We start from the raw sequence: 14,830 nt of genomic DNA, 5'->3' as shown, positions 1-14,830 counted from the left end.
GAGACTGCCTCTGTCCAGGGCCTCACTACTGTCTGAGTTGGTGGCTCCTTCTTGAGTTGCTGCTTGTTGGTGGAGAATAGGAACAGAGAGACGTGATCTGATTGGCTGAAGTGGGGCCGGGGGGTGGATTAGTATGTGTCACAAATGTTTGTGTATACATGGTCAAGCACGCCGGATCCTCTTGTGGGGCAGGATACATGTCTTAGACTGCTTCTGGTTGAGAGGATTCTTCTAATATTCTTGTACAATTCACTGAGTGCCACCATTGGTGTTTGCTTGTGGCGGTATGTACACAGTTGTGATAATAACAGATGTGAATTCCCTCTGCATATAGTGGGGTCAGCATTTTATCGTCAGAAACTCCAGGTCAGGTGAACAGGAGCTCGCAATGTTTTCAACTTCGGTACACCAGGAATTGTTTGAGGAAACATCCCCCAACCCCCCGAGTCTTACCAGAAGCCGCTGTTCGATCCATTCGGAATATGGTGAAGCTGTCTGGCAGACGAGCGTATTATCCGTAAGGCACGTCTCAGTAAAAACAGACACAGCATTCTCTGATATCCTGCTGCGAGCCTTGCTCAGTTCAAAGTAATACAATTCCAGCAATTGGACATTAGCCATCAGGATACTAGGAAGAGTAGGTCATGTAGTCCGTCTTTTCAGCCTCGCTTTCCTTCCTCCTCTTCTTTGCATGCTTTGCCTTAGGTCATCTCGGCCAGGGGGAACAGGTAAGCCCGCTGTGCGTGGAACAAAGTAGCGAATCTACTATTCCAGATCTGGGAGACTAAGCTATAAGTGTGTAGCTTCCGATTCATGATCCAGAAGTGTTTGTCGGTATTAGGAAATTATTACAAACATTCTGAGCAAACAAAGTAATAATTAACTCAAATAGCCATAAAGTTGAGCAGGAATCGGCAAAACGCGTGCCCTCCTCATCGCCACCAACCCTGTGTTTTAGGTGTTGGTGCAGGGTTTTGTGCCATAATTTGCATTAATGCTTCAGATGAGGTGGTCAAGTTCATTCCAGTTTCTTTTGTCATCAATTGAACTTTTCCTTGCCTGTGCAAGAGGATTTTTCACATTCCTCTTAGACTTGCATTTTGGCACAAATTCCCTATTTGCCTTTATTTTTGTTTCTTCCATATCAAGGACATTATTTCCCACAACTGCCTATTTAGCTTTCAAAGCAGCATTCTCAGACTGTGCTTTCATTCTAGCACCGGATCACTTGACCTTGTGCTGGATGCATGTGACTTTTTTGATAAAGCAGATGCGCTGTCATGTGGACCAATAACTTTTCGACTTGGATGCACTTTCTGATACAACAGAGACACTTTCATCTGAACCAATGACACTTTGCAGGTATGAATCCTTTTTCCCTTTACCATGCAACCAAAACACCACTTGATCTAGAAACTCCTTTGAAAAGCAATCATTTTTGTTCCTACCAATCATCATGATCAGACTCTTTCCTCTTCAGACAATATATTATGCACAGCCACATACAGTTCCATAAACTCAGCCAATTAACCATTGAAACACATTAACATTACTACTGACAACGTCATCATTTTCGCTACCATCCATCAATGCTTGAATTGCATTATTTTTCTTTGTTAGTCGAGCTTCCATCCACCTTTCCAACTTTTTTTCCACCAGAGCTTCAGAATGGGTGCCTGCCATTTCCATTCAAAATGTTCAGTTCCACACTTCAATATCAACAGTGCATTTCCAATAGCGCTTAACAGCTTCCCATCGCACGGATGGTTCATTTACAGTTGAATAGCTTGTGACAATGTTTCCAAACCAACATCACAAAGAAGTGGCTTAACTTGAAAATTATACCCGTACTGTACTCACAGTTTCTTTGGTTTGCAGCGCTGATTTGCTCCAGGTGACTTGATAAATCTATAAAGTGTGGAACTCCACTAAATCCATGACATTTTAACTTAAATGTGGTGGCTTTTGAATAGCCGTGGGAAAACTAGTTCCACTTTTGAGACGTACATCCAAAATCCGTTTTTAGAAAACCCAAGAATCCAAATGAAATCGATGGCATGATGAATCAAACTTGACGCTTTATTTGTAGAATCCAAAATGTTAAATGCAAGGCAAACAGGTTTCAATATTCCAGGTAAACAAGAAAGATCAGGGTAAAAAATGTATATGGTTCAGAAAATGTATGCCATCCCAGTATCACAAACATTTTCCATAACTAGTAGGCACTTACTTCCCCTCCTTATACCCAATATGCACCTATCTGGGAAAGCCCACCCGTACTTCCAACTGATTGAGCCCTGTACTTCCAACTGATTGAGCCTAGAGGGCGTAATTGCCATATTTTAATTCAAATTATAGGATCATAATAAGAGGCCACATAACCAAATAAATGTAAACACCATATATGTATATAGAAATGCAATATTATATTAATTGGCAATATCATCTAATAAACACATGTTTGCATAACCAAGGAAATATAGAAACAGTCTCCAACACTCCCGGTCTTTGGAGTTGAAGAAGACTGCATCTTTCCCCCCAAACAAGTATCGCCCCCTCCCTTACACCCCCCTCTGGTAAGTTGTCCCCATGTGCCACCTGTGCTCTTGGTCTGTTAGTGTTGCTAGTCAAATATAGGGTAGGAGCAGGGCAGGTAGGGTAACAGATCAGGAGTGTGATAAACACCCAGAAGCAGGAGGCAGGCAGGGAGGGAACAGAGCCTTCAGAGGAAAGGGAGATGCGTAGTCAGTTGTACAACTGAATGCATTCAGCTGAAATGTGTCTTCCGCATTTAATTGACATCATTGGTGCCCGGGGAGTAATTGTTCTTAGGGGTTAACTGCCTTGCTCAGGGGCAGAATGACAAATATTTACCTTGTCGGCTCAGGGGGATTCGACAAAGCAACCTTTCGGTTACTGGCCCAACGCTCCTACCCGCAAGGAAGGAGCCACATGACAAGTGATGTTGTTCATGTCCCACTCTGGTATACTACGTTGGTGTGTTCTCAGCCCGGCTGTGGAGAATGCTATGAGTTACGCAACCTCTTCCATCGTGGCTGGTTTTTGGATGCCAGAGTTGCATAAGAAGAACATGATCAGAGCTATGTTAGCAGTTATGATCTGATATAGCCTAGATATGAAGTTGTTCTGTTTTGGGAGGTATCCAACACCGCTTCAGAATAAGTATGGTCATACAGTTCAAGACAAGACGGAGCCCAGGTTATTCAATGGACACCAAATAGAATAATAAATATAAAACCTATTGAACTTAAGTCCAATTAGTCTTGTTTTCATTTTCTGTTGAAAAATGTTTTGCTACAATGCCCTAATGAATATGACCCAGGTTTTTTCTGTTGGCCAGTGTGCTGCTCCTCCCTGAACCCCTGCAATCCTGGGAGGGTGCCCCAGCAGAGGCAGGAAATTGAAAGTGCTAACTAGTGGTGTGCTTGACGGAGCCAGCGGGAGCAGGCCTGCTAGAACATGTGAGACTTGCCGTCCCCTGTGGCCCATACATCCCCCAGGACCGGGGAAGAATAGACAAAGAAGAGCGAGGAGAAGCAAACCGAGAGATGATCACGGATGCCACGTTCCCGATACTGCCTGCAGGAGAGTCACATGTTTACCTGTCTCTGATTGGTCCACACCGTGGAGGAAAACATCTTTCTGCCTGTCCCTAGTTTATCCCTCTGTGCCCAATCAGTGGTTTTCGTCTGTCTGTTGGTCTCCATTATTCTTGTCTCCTGACTGCTCCTGTCCAGTCGTAAAAACCCTTCACAGAAAGAACATGAATGGAACCACACATCGATTCTCCTGGTTTGTAGAGTAGTATCTACATTACATGGCCAAACATTTGTGGACACCCCTTCAAATTAGTGGATTTGGATATTTTAGCAGTAGAATGGCCCGTACTGAAGAGCTCAGTGACTTTCAACGTTACACCGTCATAGGATGCCACCTTTCCAACAAGTCAGTATTTCTGCCCTGCTAGAGCTGGCCTGGTCAACTATAAGTGCTGTTATCTTGAAGTGGAAACGTCTAGGAGCAACAGCCGCTAAGTGGTAGGCCACACAAGCTCACAGATCTGGACCGCCGAGTGCTGAAGCGCACAGCGCGTAAAAATCGTCTGACCTCGGTTGCAACACTGATTATCTTGTTCCAAACTGCCCCTGGAAGCAATGTCAGCACTATAACTGTTCGTCAGGAGCCTCATGAAATGGGTTTCCATGGTCGAGCAGCCACACACAAGCCTAAGATCACCATGCGCAATGCCAAGCATCGGCTGGAGTGGTGTAAAGCATTGGATTCTGGAGCAGTGTGTAAGTTATTTTGTCTGTAGCAACACACTCTCAGGAGACACACCCCTCACCTGCACAGTGCGCACACTCTCAGCAATGTCAAGCTCCAGCCTTTTTCCTTACCCTGCTGTTGCCAAGCATCTAGTCTCCCTAAAGACAGGAGTTTATTGATATTTGAGATGCATCTTTGGGGCCATGTGACAAGCACATCCATCAACATCCCTGTGTCCCTGAGAATGTTGTGAAGGGCATTTCTTAGAGCTCATATTAGTAGCAGTTTAGTTTGGCCAGCCATGGAAGCCTTACCACTAGTATCATCACGCTACATTACCACTAGTATCATCACGCTACGTTACCACTAGTATCATCACGCTACATTACCACTAGTAACATCACGCTACATTACCACTAGTATCATCACGCTACATTACCACTAGTATCATCACGCTACGTTACCACTAGTATCATCACGCTACGTTACCACTTGTATCATCACGCTATGAAACCACTAGTATCATCAAGCTTCGTTACCACTAGTATCATCACGCTACGTTACCACTAGTACCATCACGCTATGAAACCACTAGTATCATCACGCTACGTTACCACTAGTATCATCACGCTATGAAACCACTAGTATCATCACGCTACGTTACCACTAGTATCATCACGCTATGAAACCACTAGTATCATCACGCTACGTTACCACTAGTATCATCACGCTACGTTACCACTAGTATCATCACGCTATAAAACCACTAGTATCATCACGCTACGAAACCACTAGTATCATCACGCTACGTTACCACTAGTATCATCACGCTACGATACCACCAGTATCATCATGCTACGATACCACCAGTATCATCACGCTATGAAACCACTAGTATCATCACGCTACGTTACCACTAATATCATCACGCTACGTTACCACTAGTATCATCACGCTACGTTACCACCAGTATCATCACGCTACGTTACCACTAGTATCATCACGCTACGTTACCACTAGTATCATCACGCTACGTTACCACTAGTATCATCACGCTATGAAACCACTAGTATCATCACGCTATGAAACCACTAGTATCATCACGCTACGTTACCACTAGTATCATCACGCTACGTTACCACTAGTATCATCACACTACGTTACCACTAGTATCATCACGCTACGTTACCACTAGTATTATCACGCTACGTTACCACTAGTATCATCACACAAGAAGTCTTCATGGATCCACCTGTACCAGAATACCCAAGACCTGATCCGAGACCAGAACGGGTCCAGATCCAGAATTCTAAATTGTCAGTGGTCTTGGGTATGTGTAATTTTAACTGACTTGTCCGGAAGGGCTTGTACAGATCCGAATGCGACAACAGGCTAAAGTCAAAGAGCCTCCATGGTGGCAAAAGTTAGGAGATATCTAATCAATGGAAATGGAATTAAAATGATGGAATTCAAAGCTGAGAGCACACAGGTAGGCAGGCTGCTACTTTATATTCTGAACGGAAGCGTTGTTATTTGTAACTTTAGGATGAGAAAGCGCATGCACTGCAGCCTCAATTAACCTAGCTAGCTGACATTAGCTAGTTTAACTAGCTTCTCTTGGTTTTGATGCAGTCAAGACAGGTACTGTGCAATCATATTTGATAATAGCCTAGCTATGGCAGCTGTTAGTCAACTATAACGCGAGTCGGCTTGGTTGGTTTCTGTCCCTCGTCTCTACCTCTCAGTGTCACTTGCTCACAGTACAGCTCCTCCCTCGCCTGCTAGAGCATCACCTCTCTCCCTCTCACGCTGTATCAGTTCCGGTTAATAAAGTGTGTGTAAAACATTTTTATGCATATTGGGTCCGGGTGGGAAAGCCCCAGTTCAATTTTGGAACAGGTCCAACATTTTGCACCCATGAAGACCTCATCACACTGTATGTCCACTACCAACACTGGTCAGGCAGGGTGATTCTCAATTTGAAGTATATTAATGAGTGAAACAAGAGGATAACTTGGATGAAAGCCTTCAGACAGTGTAGCACTCTAGGACCCCGGGTGACTAGTCACAATGATGTGATGAAAGCCCATCCAATCTACAGATATGACCTCAGTTCATACATAAAAAAGAGCACTTGTTCAGTTCTCCCTCAGACCCCTGCTGTTCCTCTGATCTTCTGGACTGCCCAGAGGCTTCACCAACCCAAGGCCAATTATTATATAAGGCTGTTATTTTGACCTGTATTGCCACTGTCTCACACAAAGTGTTTGAAGAAAGCTTACTCTCACAGCCGAAGTACAGATTGGATATCTGACCATGGTAGGCCTTTTGCAGTTTTCACCACTGGCACTAAGCTATGACTGGTACTTGTGTTCTCCTTGCAGGAGTCTGAGAGGCTAGACCCAGCGGGCGACACAGACCTCACCATCCCCACGTCTAAAGTGGAGCAGCAGGAGTACTTGTGCTGGAAGATGGAGCGTGAGCAGATCGACCGTGAACGCTTGGCGCGCCACAAAAATGCCAAGGGCCAGTGGAGGCGGGCATGGGACATGGACAAAACAGAGAATATGTAAGCCCACTCCCATCCCTGGCTGCTTTGCACTTCTTCACTTTAGTTTCCTCTGTCAATCATTTCAGTTTGGCTATTCTGTTTGCTTGATGCATGTCTGAGTGCTCAAATTCCATTTCGAATATAAATTAATGTTACAATTAAACAATTAGTACTCTTCTGTATGTGCTCGTCTTCTGGTCTTGTTCTCACAACAACTACAGCTAACTACCACACATCTCATCTCTTACTATGCAAAATAGGCCATTCTCTTTTCATTGTAACTAAACTAAAACATTAACTCATTCACTCATCAAGCAGATTACCTTCTCTATTACTTCCTCTATTGAACAATGATGTATCTCAGTCTTTCTATCTTCTGTACTTCTAAACTTAGAAATGGTTGCATTGAATTTTCTAAAGAAGCGCAGAATGGTGTCTGCAGAGAGAATATAGTGGTACAAACTAGGTACTTTCAGAATGCTAATTTACTCTGGTGGAAGATTTCCGTTGTTGGAGGTATTCACGCGATCCACATTTTGGACCATGCCCTATCCCATGATACTGATTTCACACGGTCACAAGACTTAATCCAATCAAGTCACAAGACCATAAATAACAAGTCACAGCAAATGTAATGATGTTGGATGGAGACTGGCAAATAACGCTATTAGAGAGGGAGACGGAATGACCTGGCAAAAATGTGTTTGTTCTCTTCTGAGGTATCGTCCTTATTGGATCACCTCTGTTTATGAGCCGTTCTCAGAAAATGGCTTTGATAAATCTTGAAATGGTATTTATCCTATAATCTAACTACCCTCTCTCCCTAGTACTCTTACCACCCTCTCCCTTTGTCAGCTATGCTAGACATTGGACACTTTCACTAGAAGAAGTTTGTAACAAGCTGACATGCAATGTTTTGGAACCATGGAGAAAGGACAAAAGTAGGCCAGTTTTAGGCCTTGAGCGCCACGGAATGAAAACATCTGCTTATATATAGGTTACATGATTTTAATTTGGAACCCAGTATTTTACTATGTATGGAGCCGCTGTCCTTTTACACAGTGGCGTCCTTACTGCTTAGGAGCAAAATATATGAACACCCCTCTTTCTGTTCCTTGTTCAAACACAACAGATGTGCTGTGAGCGGTACAGTGGCTGGATAAATAAATGTTCTGTTTAGAAGAAAGAAGCATCAAACTTTAAAGAGACAAGATAATAGGATACTTTTAGCTGGGGCTGGGATGCCTTTCCTTTTGTGGCATGGTTTAAAAAAGCCTCAGAGACTAACTGGAGTAGGAAAAATATTTTTGATTCAGCAGTTTAGATGTTGTCAATGAACGAGGAGTGTAGGATCATGACCTGATCATGATTTGTAACGTGATTCTCCATTAGCCGTTACAGGAAAGTTACTGTTTGGCGTAGAGCAGAGAATTTTCAACCAACCTTGACGTGGCGATACTATCTTCATTCTCGACTCGGCCAAACATGAATCTTCTAAAATGTTTTTGTCCAGTTGCAGGTGGTTTGTTTGAAGTTATAAAATGCACCGTTATTAAAATAAATATAGTTTTTGCTCCATTAAGTAATCCAACAATGTGTAAGCAGCCGTCTTGTCCATTTCAAATCTTCTCTCATTGATTGAGAGCGTTTCAAATCTGTAGCTACATGAACTCAAGATACCACAGTCATCTCTGTACAATGTCTCATTCTAGCTCTGAGCTCAGCATGTAATGATTACTTGGAAATGAAAATGGCTGTTGAATGAAAGTAATGGAATGTAAATTGTTAGGTTAGTGGAACAACACAGATACTTGAGAAATGTCTAACCAAATGCATTGGACCCTTCATTAACCCTGGTAGGTAAGATTTTGTCTGTTTACTTTAACACCAAAACCATGGCCTCGTTATCTGGTAGTTCATCTGTTAATGGAACATCCCAGCTGTGTATTAGGTTTTAATTATTTCACTGTAAACTAAATGTCTCTCTTTAGGTTTTCAGATAAATCTCCTAGGGAGAGAGAAAGGGGGCCTACAGCCAGAGGTGAGAAATTCACTCTGTAGTAAATTATTTTCAACTCAAACACTGAGGAATAGTCAGACCATAATCAAGTATGTCTTATTTCCAGTGATACCCAATAATTGTTGAACTTGTTTGATTTCCAGGAGGAAGAAATGCAAAGAGAGGTCACCCCAAATCAAATGCTGATCCACTGGGTGAGTGTGAATGCTTTATACTGTGTACCAGCAGCTGAATCATTTAAATCCTCAGTACAAGCAACCAATCAGCCAATGATGGAGAACTATTCTGCTGTTTCTCTTAGCTTTGCTTGTTTTCATCTCCAGGTCAGCAGCTGTGGGGCAAAGACAAGCGGGGTAAAAATGTTCCAGTGGTCAGCAGTAAAGCCAAGGGCAAGGACCGGCTGACTGGGAGGGCCAGAAGGTGAGTAGCAGTAACAGCAGATTTAATCATAACAGCCTGTGTTGATGTAAGGAAACCACACAACTAGCCTTGCTGTATGCAAAACACACTGGGACTTACTCTAAAGAGCACAACGTGTCAAATGACCAAAAACAGCTAATTCACTTGTGCATTCTTCTGTTTTATTTCAAAAAGCCCACTGTTCCAACTTTTTGCTCTGAAGCCATTGGTGAGGCTAGACTACTTTTAGGTTCTGTTAGCAGAGCTTGAGAGGCAGGTATTGGTAGCTGTGCGGTCCTCTGTGAGATTGAGCTGACCAGGGGGAAGAGTAGTCAGGTATGTCCAGGCAGAGTGGTCTCTTGCCTCAGTTGCCTGTTATTAGGTTTTGCTGCTGGTGCTAATTGGAAAAGACCAGAGCGTGAAGAGAACTGCTCAGACCAGCCTTACCTCTTAGAAAAAAAAGTTATATCTAGAACCTTAAAGGTTCTTCGGCTGTCCCCACAGGATAACATTTTGAAGAACCCTTGTTGGTTCCAGGTAAAAACCCTTTTGGTTCCATGTAGAACCATTTTGGGTTCCATGTAAAACCCTTTCCACAAAGGGTTCTACATGAAAACCAAAATGGTTTTACCTGGAACCAAAAAGGGCTATACCTGGAATCAAAATGGTTTTTACCTAGATCCATTTTTTATTTAACTAGGCAAGTCAGTTAAAGAATAAATTCTTATTTACAATGACGGTCTATACAGGCCAAACTCTAACCCGGACGACGCTGGGCCAATTGTGCACCCCCCTATGATACTCCCAATCACGGCTGGTTGTAATACAGCCTGGAATCTAACCAGGGTCTGTAGTGATGCCTCTAGCACTGAGATACAGTGCCTTAGACTGCTGCGCCACTCTGGAGCCACAAAAGGTTTCTCCAATGGGGATAGCCTAAAAACCCTTTTGGAACCCTTTTTCTAAGTGTAGACTGTAGAGTCTTTCTCAGGATGTACAGAGGGCAGCCATGATTAAACACACAGGTGTGTAAGTGTACCTACAATCATCCTTCTCTATTTTGTCTCACTCACACTCTCTACATATCTCTCTATATCTTTGACCCCACACAGAACAGATGTCATAACAAAAGTATTTTCTGTGTTCATAGCACTCACTTTGTTATCAGGATACTCAGGAGACCACTCATTCTGTATGTTTCTAATAATTATTTTAATATTTCAGATGGGATGCCAGCGAGGATGGGGAGGATTTGCAGGTGAGAGGTTTAAACTGAATGCTTTGCATTGATGTTATAGCTGTGCTTGGGTGAAAAATGGCTGTGCTTGGGCTTAACAAAGACATCTTTGTCTTCTTTATCATATAACTAATGGAATTTTATTTTTTCTCCTTCAGGCCTCCAAGACTAGTTTGGAGGAATTCTTAGAAGAGCTTGATGCTTTGGCTGACCCTGACATAGATGACTCCACTGCAGAAACTCCAGAGGTCAAAGAGGGTGACCTCAAAATGGAGTCTTCACTAACCCTGGATGTGGTGAAGACCGAGAAAGTGAGTGGAAGCGTCAGTCCTGGCCTGGACAAGGCCGAGACGGCTCAGGCCCCAGCCGACCCCCTGGAGGACGGGACATCCAGACAGGGGAAGGCTGAGGCCTCGCCCCCTCAAGCTACAGAGAAGAAGGTCCGCTTCTCAGAGGAGCTCATCAAGGGGCCCGGGGCCTACGAGAAGTCCAGTACTGGAGCCCAGAACTCTGCCCGCTCAGAAACCAAGGGCACCAGCGTGTTAAAAGTTGCCTCCCCCATCAAAAACGGACAGAAGTTCGAGGAGCAGAAGCAGTCCCCCAAGGGCGACCAGAAGGATGCTGGTAATGCCCTGGACTGGGGGGATCGGCAGGCTGCAGCTGTCCAGGCACAGAGCTCATCTGATGGGCATAGACAGGGTCAGGAGGGCCCTCCGTTTCTTGATGCCTCCAAAACAGAATGTGCTGAAAGCGGCCATGACTGTGTGCTCAGCCCTGTTCTTCTCATTTCACACAGCGATGCCCCTCCACAGGATAATTCTGTCCAGCCTTTAGAGCATGCCAAGAGCAATACAGGTGGGCAATGGTTTATCCATATCTACATATACATACTACCTCAATCAGCCTGACTAACCGGTGTCTGCATGTAGCCTCGCTATTTTTATAGGCTCACTCCTGTATTTAGCCTGTCTTTTTACTGTTGTTTTATTTCTTTACTTACCTATTGTTCACCTAACACCTTTTTTTCACTATTGGTTAGAACCTGTAAGTAAGCATTTCACTGTAAGGTCTACCTACACCTGTTGTATTCGGCACATGTGACAAATACATTTTGATTTGATTTGAAATAGGTACAGTGTATAGTTATCACTATGATGCAATGTAAGTAATGCTTGGTTCCCTTCACAGAGGAGCTGATTGACTCCAGTCTGTCTGTTCTCAGCCTGGAGTCAGGAGAGACTCACCCAACCCACACCACCAGTACCGATAAGGTCAGTATGGACTGAGAGAATATGAACAACTGGATGGATGGATGGAAAGAAATGAGTGCATGACTCATCTGCATTGTAGTCTGGACTATGAGAGGGAGTGAATGAAAGAAGGAAACTGGATGGATTGAAAAGGTGATGAGTGTATGTATCATCATCACTGCAAATTTGGGATTTTTGATTGCTGCATGAGTGCATTCCCTATGGTCTTCTGTAGTGTTTAAGTAGATTTGGAATAGACAAGAGAGACAATGCATGTTCAGAACTACTGTAGCAGGGTGATAATGCATTACCAACCACTGTGGCAGGGTGACAATGCATTACCAACCACTGTGGCAGGGTGACAATGCATTACCAACCACTGTAGCAGGGTGACAATGCATTACCAACCACTGTAGCAGGGTGACAATGCATTACCAACCACTGTAGCAGGGTGATAATGCATTACCAACCACTGTAGCAGGGTGACAATGCATTACCAACCACTGTAGCAGGGTGACAATGCATTACCAACCACTGTAGCAGGGTGATAATGCATTACCAACCACTGTAGCAGGGTGATAATGCATTACCAACTGTAAATATAAGTACTGTATATGCCTTCCTTTTGAGTAAAAACAATAATGTACTTTTACACCTATTTTTAAAAACCACATTGTTTAACCCCTTTTTATTGTTTTGTTTCATAGGCAAGAGAAAATGGGAAGATTGTTTGAAGGACTTTTGATGTTGCTATAACATTTTCTAGAACTGAACAACAACTTGCTTAATTAATTCAAGTGTTTACCATGAGCCTTTTAGTTTAATACAGCACTTGCTTCCAATAACTCTTCGTAGATGTCCTGTGTCTAGTTGGTCAGGTTAAGACTAACATGCGCAATGTTGTTTCTTTTGAAAGGATGCTAGCTGCTCAAGGTGGGAAAAGGAAACAACACATGTTCAAGTGAAGTCATTTTGAGCCTTTTGTCTGCTTGAAAATACTTTGCTTACAAGCACTTTATTCTTTATGAGGTATGAGTACTGACATGTCATACATTACTTAAAGTTGGAATCCTTAATGGTGAAACAGCTGCGTCCGTTTGCGATATTACAATAACAAAGAAGTTACTGCAAACAACGAATACAGTTTTTTCCCCTCGGACATCATTACACGCGTGATAGAAGAGCACAATATGTATTGCAATTTTTTTTTACCATGCTGCACGGTGCTCCTCAGCTCAGCAACAGGAACAATGGTGGTGGTGGGGCGGCCAGCAGCGCTGTTTCTCCTTATTGCGGATTCCATCTTTAAGTGTTATTTAAATGGCTGTTTTTGTTTACATTTGAAGTATTATTTCAAGGTACCAGTCCCAATGCTTGTATTAGTTCAGTTCCTATGGATGACTAACCTACATAACCTGAACAGGCCCTGCCATTAACCTTTGCCAGCCTTAGCAGTTTGAATGACAAAATATAATTAGCATTATATGCTAATAGTTGTACACTGACTTTATTTACAGTACTAGTCAAAAGTTTGGACACACCTACTCATTCCATGGCTTTTCATTTTTTTTTACTATTTTCTACATTGTACAAAAATAATGAAGACATCAAAACTATGAAATAACACATATGGAGTCATGTCGTAACCAAAAACGTGTTAAATAAATCTAAATATATTTTATATTTGAGATTATTCAAAGTAGCCACACCTTGCCTTGATGACAGCTTTGCACACTCTTGGCATTCTCTCAACCAGATTCATCAGGTAGTCACCTGGAATGCATTTCAATTAACAGGTGTGCCTTGTTAAAAGTTAATTTGTGGAATTTCTTTCCTTCTTAATGCGTTTGAGCCATTCAGTTAGGTTGTGACAAGGTAGGGGTGGTATACAGACGATAGCCCTATTTGGTAAAAGACCAAGTCCATATTATGTCAAGAACAGCTCAAATAAGCAAAGAGAAATAACAGTCCATCATTACTTTAAGACATGAAGGTCAGTCAATCTGAAAAATATCAAGAAAGTTTCTTAAAGTGCAGCTGCAAAAACCATCAAGCGCTATGATGAACATGGCTCTCATGAGGACCACCACAGGAAATTAAGACCCAGAGTTACCTCTGCTGCAGGGGATAAGTTCATTAGAGTTACCATCCTCAGAAATCAGCTATTAACTGCACCTCAGATTGCAGCCCAAATAAATGTAACAGACACATCTCAACATCAACTGTTCAGAAGAGACTACGTGAATCAGGCATTCATGGTCAAATTGCTGCAAAGAAACCACTACTAAAGGACACCAATAAGAAGAAGTGACTTCCGTGGGCCAAGAACTTGAGCAATGGACATTAGACCGGTGGAAATCTGTCATTTGGTCTGATGTGTCCTAATTTGAGATTTGTGTTCCAACCAGTGTGTTTCTCTGAGACAGAGTAGGTGAATGGATGATCTCTGCATGTGTGGTTCCCACTGTGAAGCATGGAGGAGGTGGTGTGATGGTGTGGGTGTACTTTGCTGGTGACACTGTCTGTGATTTTATTTAGAATTCAAGGCACACAACCAGCATGGCTTCCACAGCATTCTGCAGTAATATGCCATCCCATCTGGTTTGCGCTTAGTGGGACGATCATTTGTTTTTCAACATCAAAATGGCCAAAACACATCTCCAGGCTGTGCAAGGGCTATTTGACCAAGAAGGAGACTGATGGAGTGCTGCATCAGATGACCTCACCTCCACACTCACCCGACCTCAACCCAGTTGAGATGGTTTGGGATGAGTTGGACCGCAGAGTGAAGGAAAAGCAGCCAACAAGTGCTCAGCATATGTGGGAACTCCTTCAACACGGTTGGAATATCATTCCTTATGAAGCTGGTTGAGAGAATGCCAAGAGTATGCAATGCTGTCATCAAGGAAAAGGGTGGCTACTTTCAAGAATCTAAAATCTAAAATAGATGTTGATTTGTTAAACACTTTTGGTTACTACATGATTCCATATGTGTTATTTCATAGTTTTGATGTAATCACTATTATTCTGCAATGTAGAAAATAGTCCAAATAAAGAAAAACCCTTGAATGAGTAGGTGTTCTAAA

The 14,830-nt window shown here is 42.9% G+C and overlaps 1 protein-coding gene across 3 annotated transcripts in view; it reads left to right on the top strand.

Moving 5' to 3' along the window:
- Positions 1-13,344, top strand: part of LOC110497982 (coiled-coil domain-containing protein 9B) — a 51,800-nt gene extending 38,456 nt beyond the window's left edge. For 2 of the 3 annotated variants that reach the window (XM_021574482.2, XM_021574483.2), the window contains exons 7-14: positions 6,672-6,856; positions 8,830-8,879; positions 9,002-9,052; positions 9,182-9,278; positions 10,482-10,515; positions 10,653-11,349; positions 11,683-11,765; positions 12,661-13,344. In XM_021574482.2, the coding sequence (XP_021430157.2) occupies positions 6,672-6,856; positions 8,830-8,879; positions 9,002-9,052; positions 9,182-9,278; positions 10,482-10,515; positions 10,653-11,349; positions 11,683-11,765; positions 12,661-12,720 (1,257 nt within the window). In that variant the 3' untranslated portion in view covers positions 12,721-13,344. Of the gene's footprint in view, positions 1-6,671; positions 6,857-8,829; positions 8,880-9,001; positions 9,053-9,181; positions 9,279-10,481; positions 10,516-10,652; positions 11,350-11,682; positions 11,766-12,451 lie in introns of all 3 variants that reach the window. The other variant, XM_021574484.2, reaches the window with a different exon arrangement.
- The last annotated feature ends 1,486 nt before the right edge of the window (positions 13,345-14,830 follow it).

The sequence above is a fragment of the Oncorhynchus mykiss genome, chromosome 19, assembly GCF_013265735.2.
Source record: "Oncorhynchus mykiss isolate Arlee chromosome 19, USDA_OmykA_1.1, whole genome shotgun sequence".
NCBI classification, from domain to species: Eukaryota; Metazoa; Chordata; class Actinopteri; order Salmoniformes; family Salmonidae; genus Oncorhynchus; species Oncorhynchus mykiss.
Note: the sequence above shows the minus strand (reverse complement) of the source record. Positions and strands in the feature narration are given on the sequence as shown.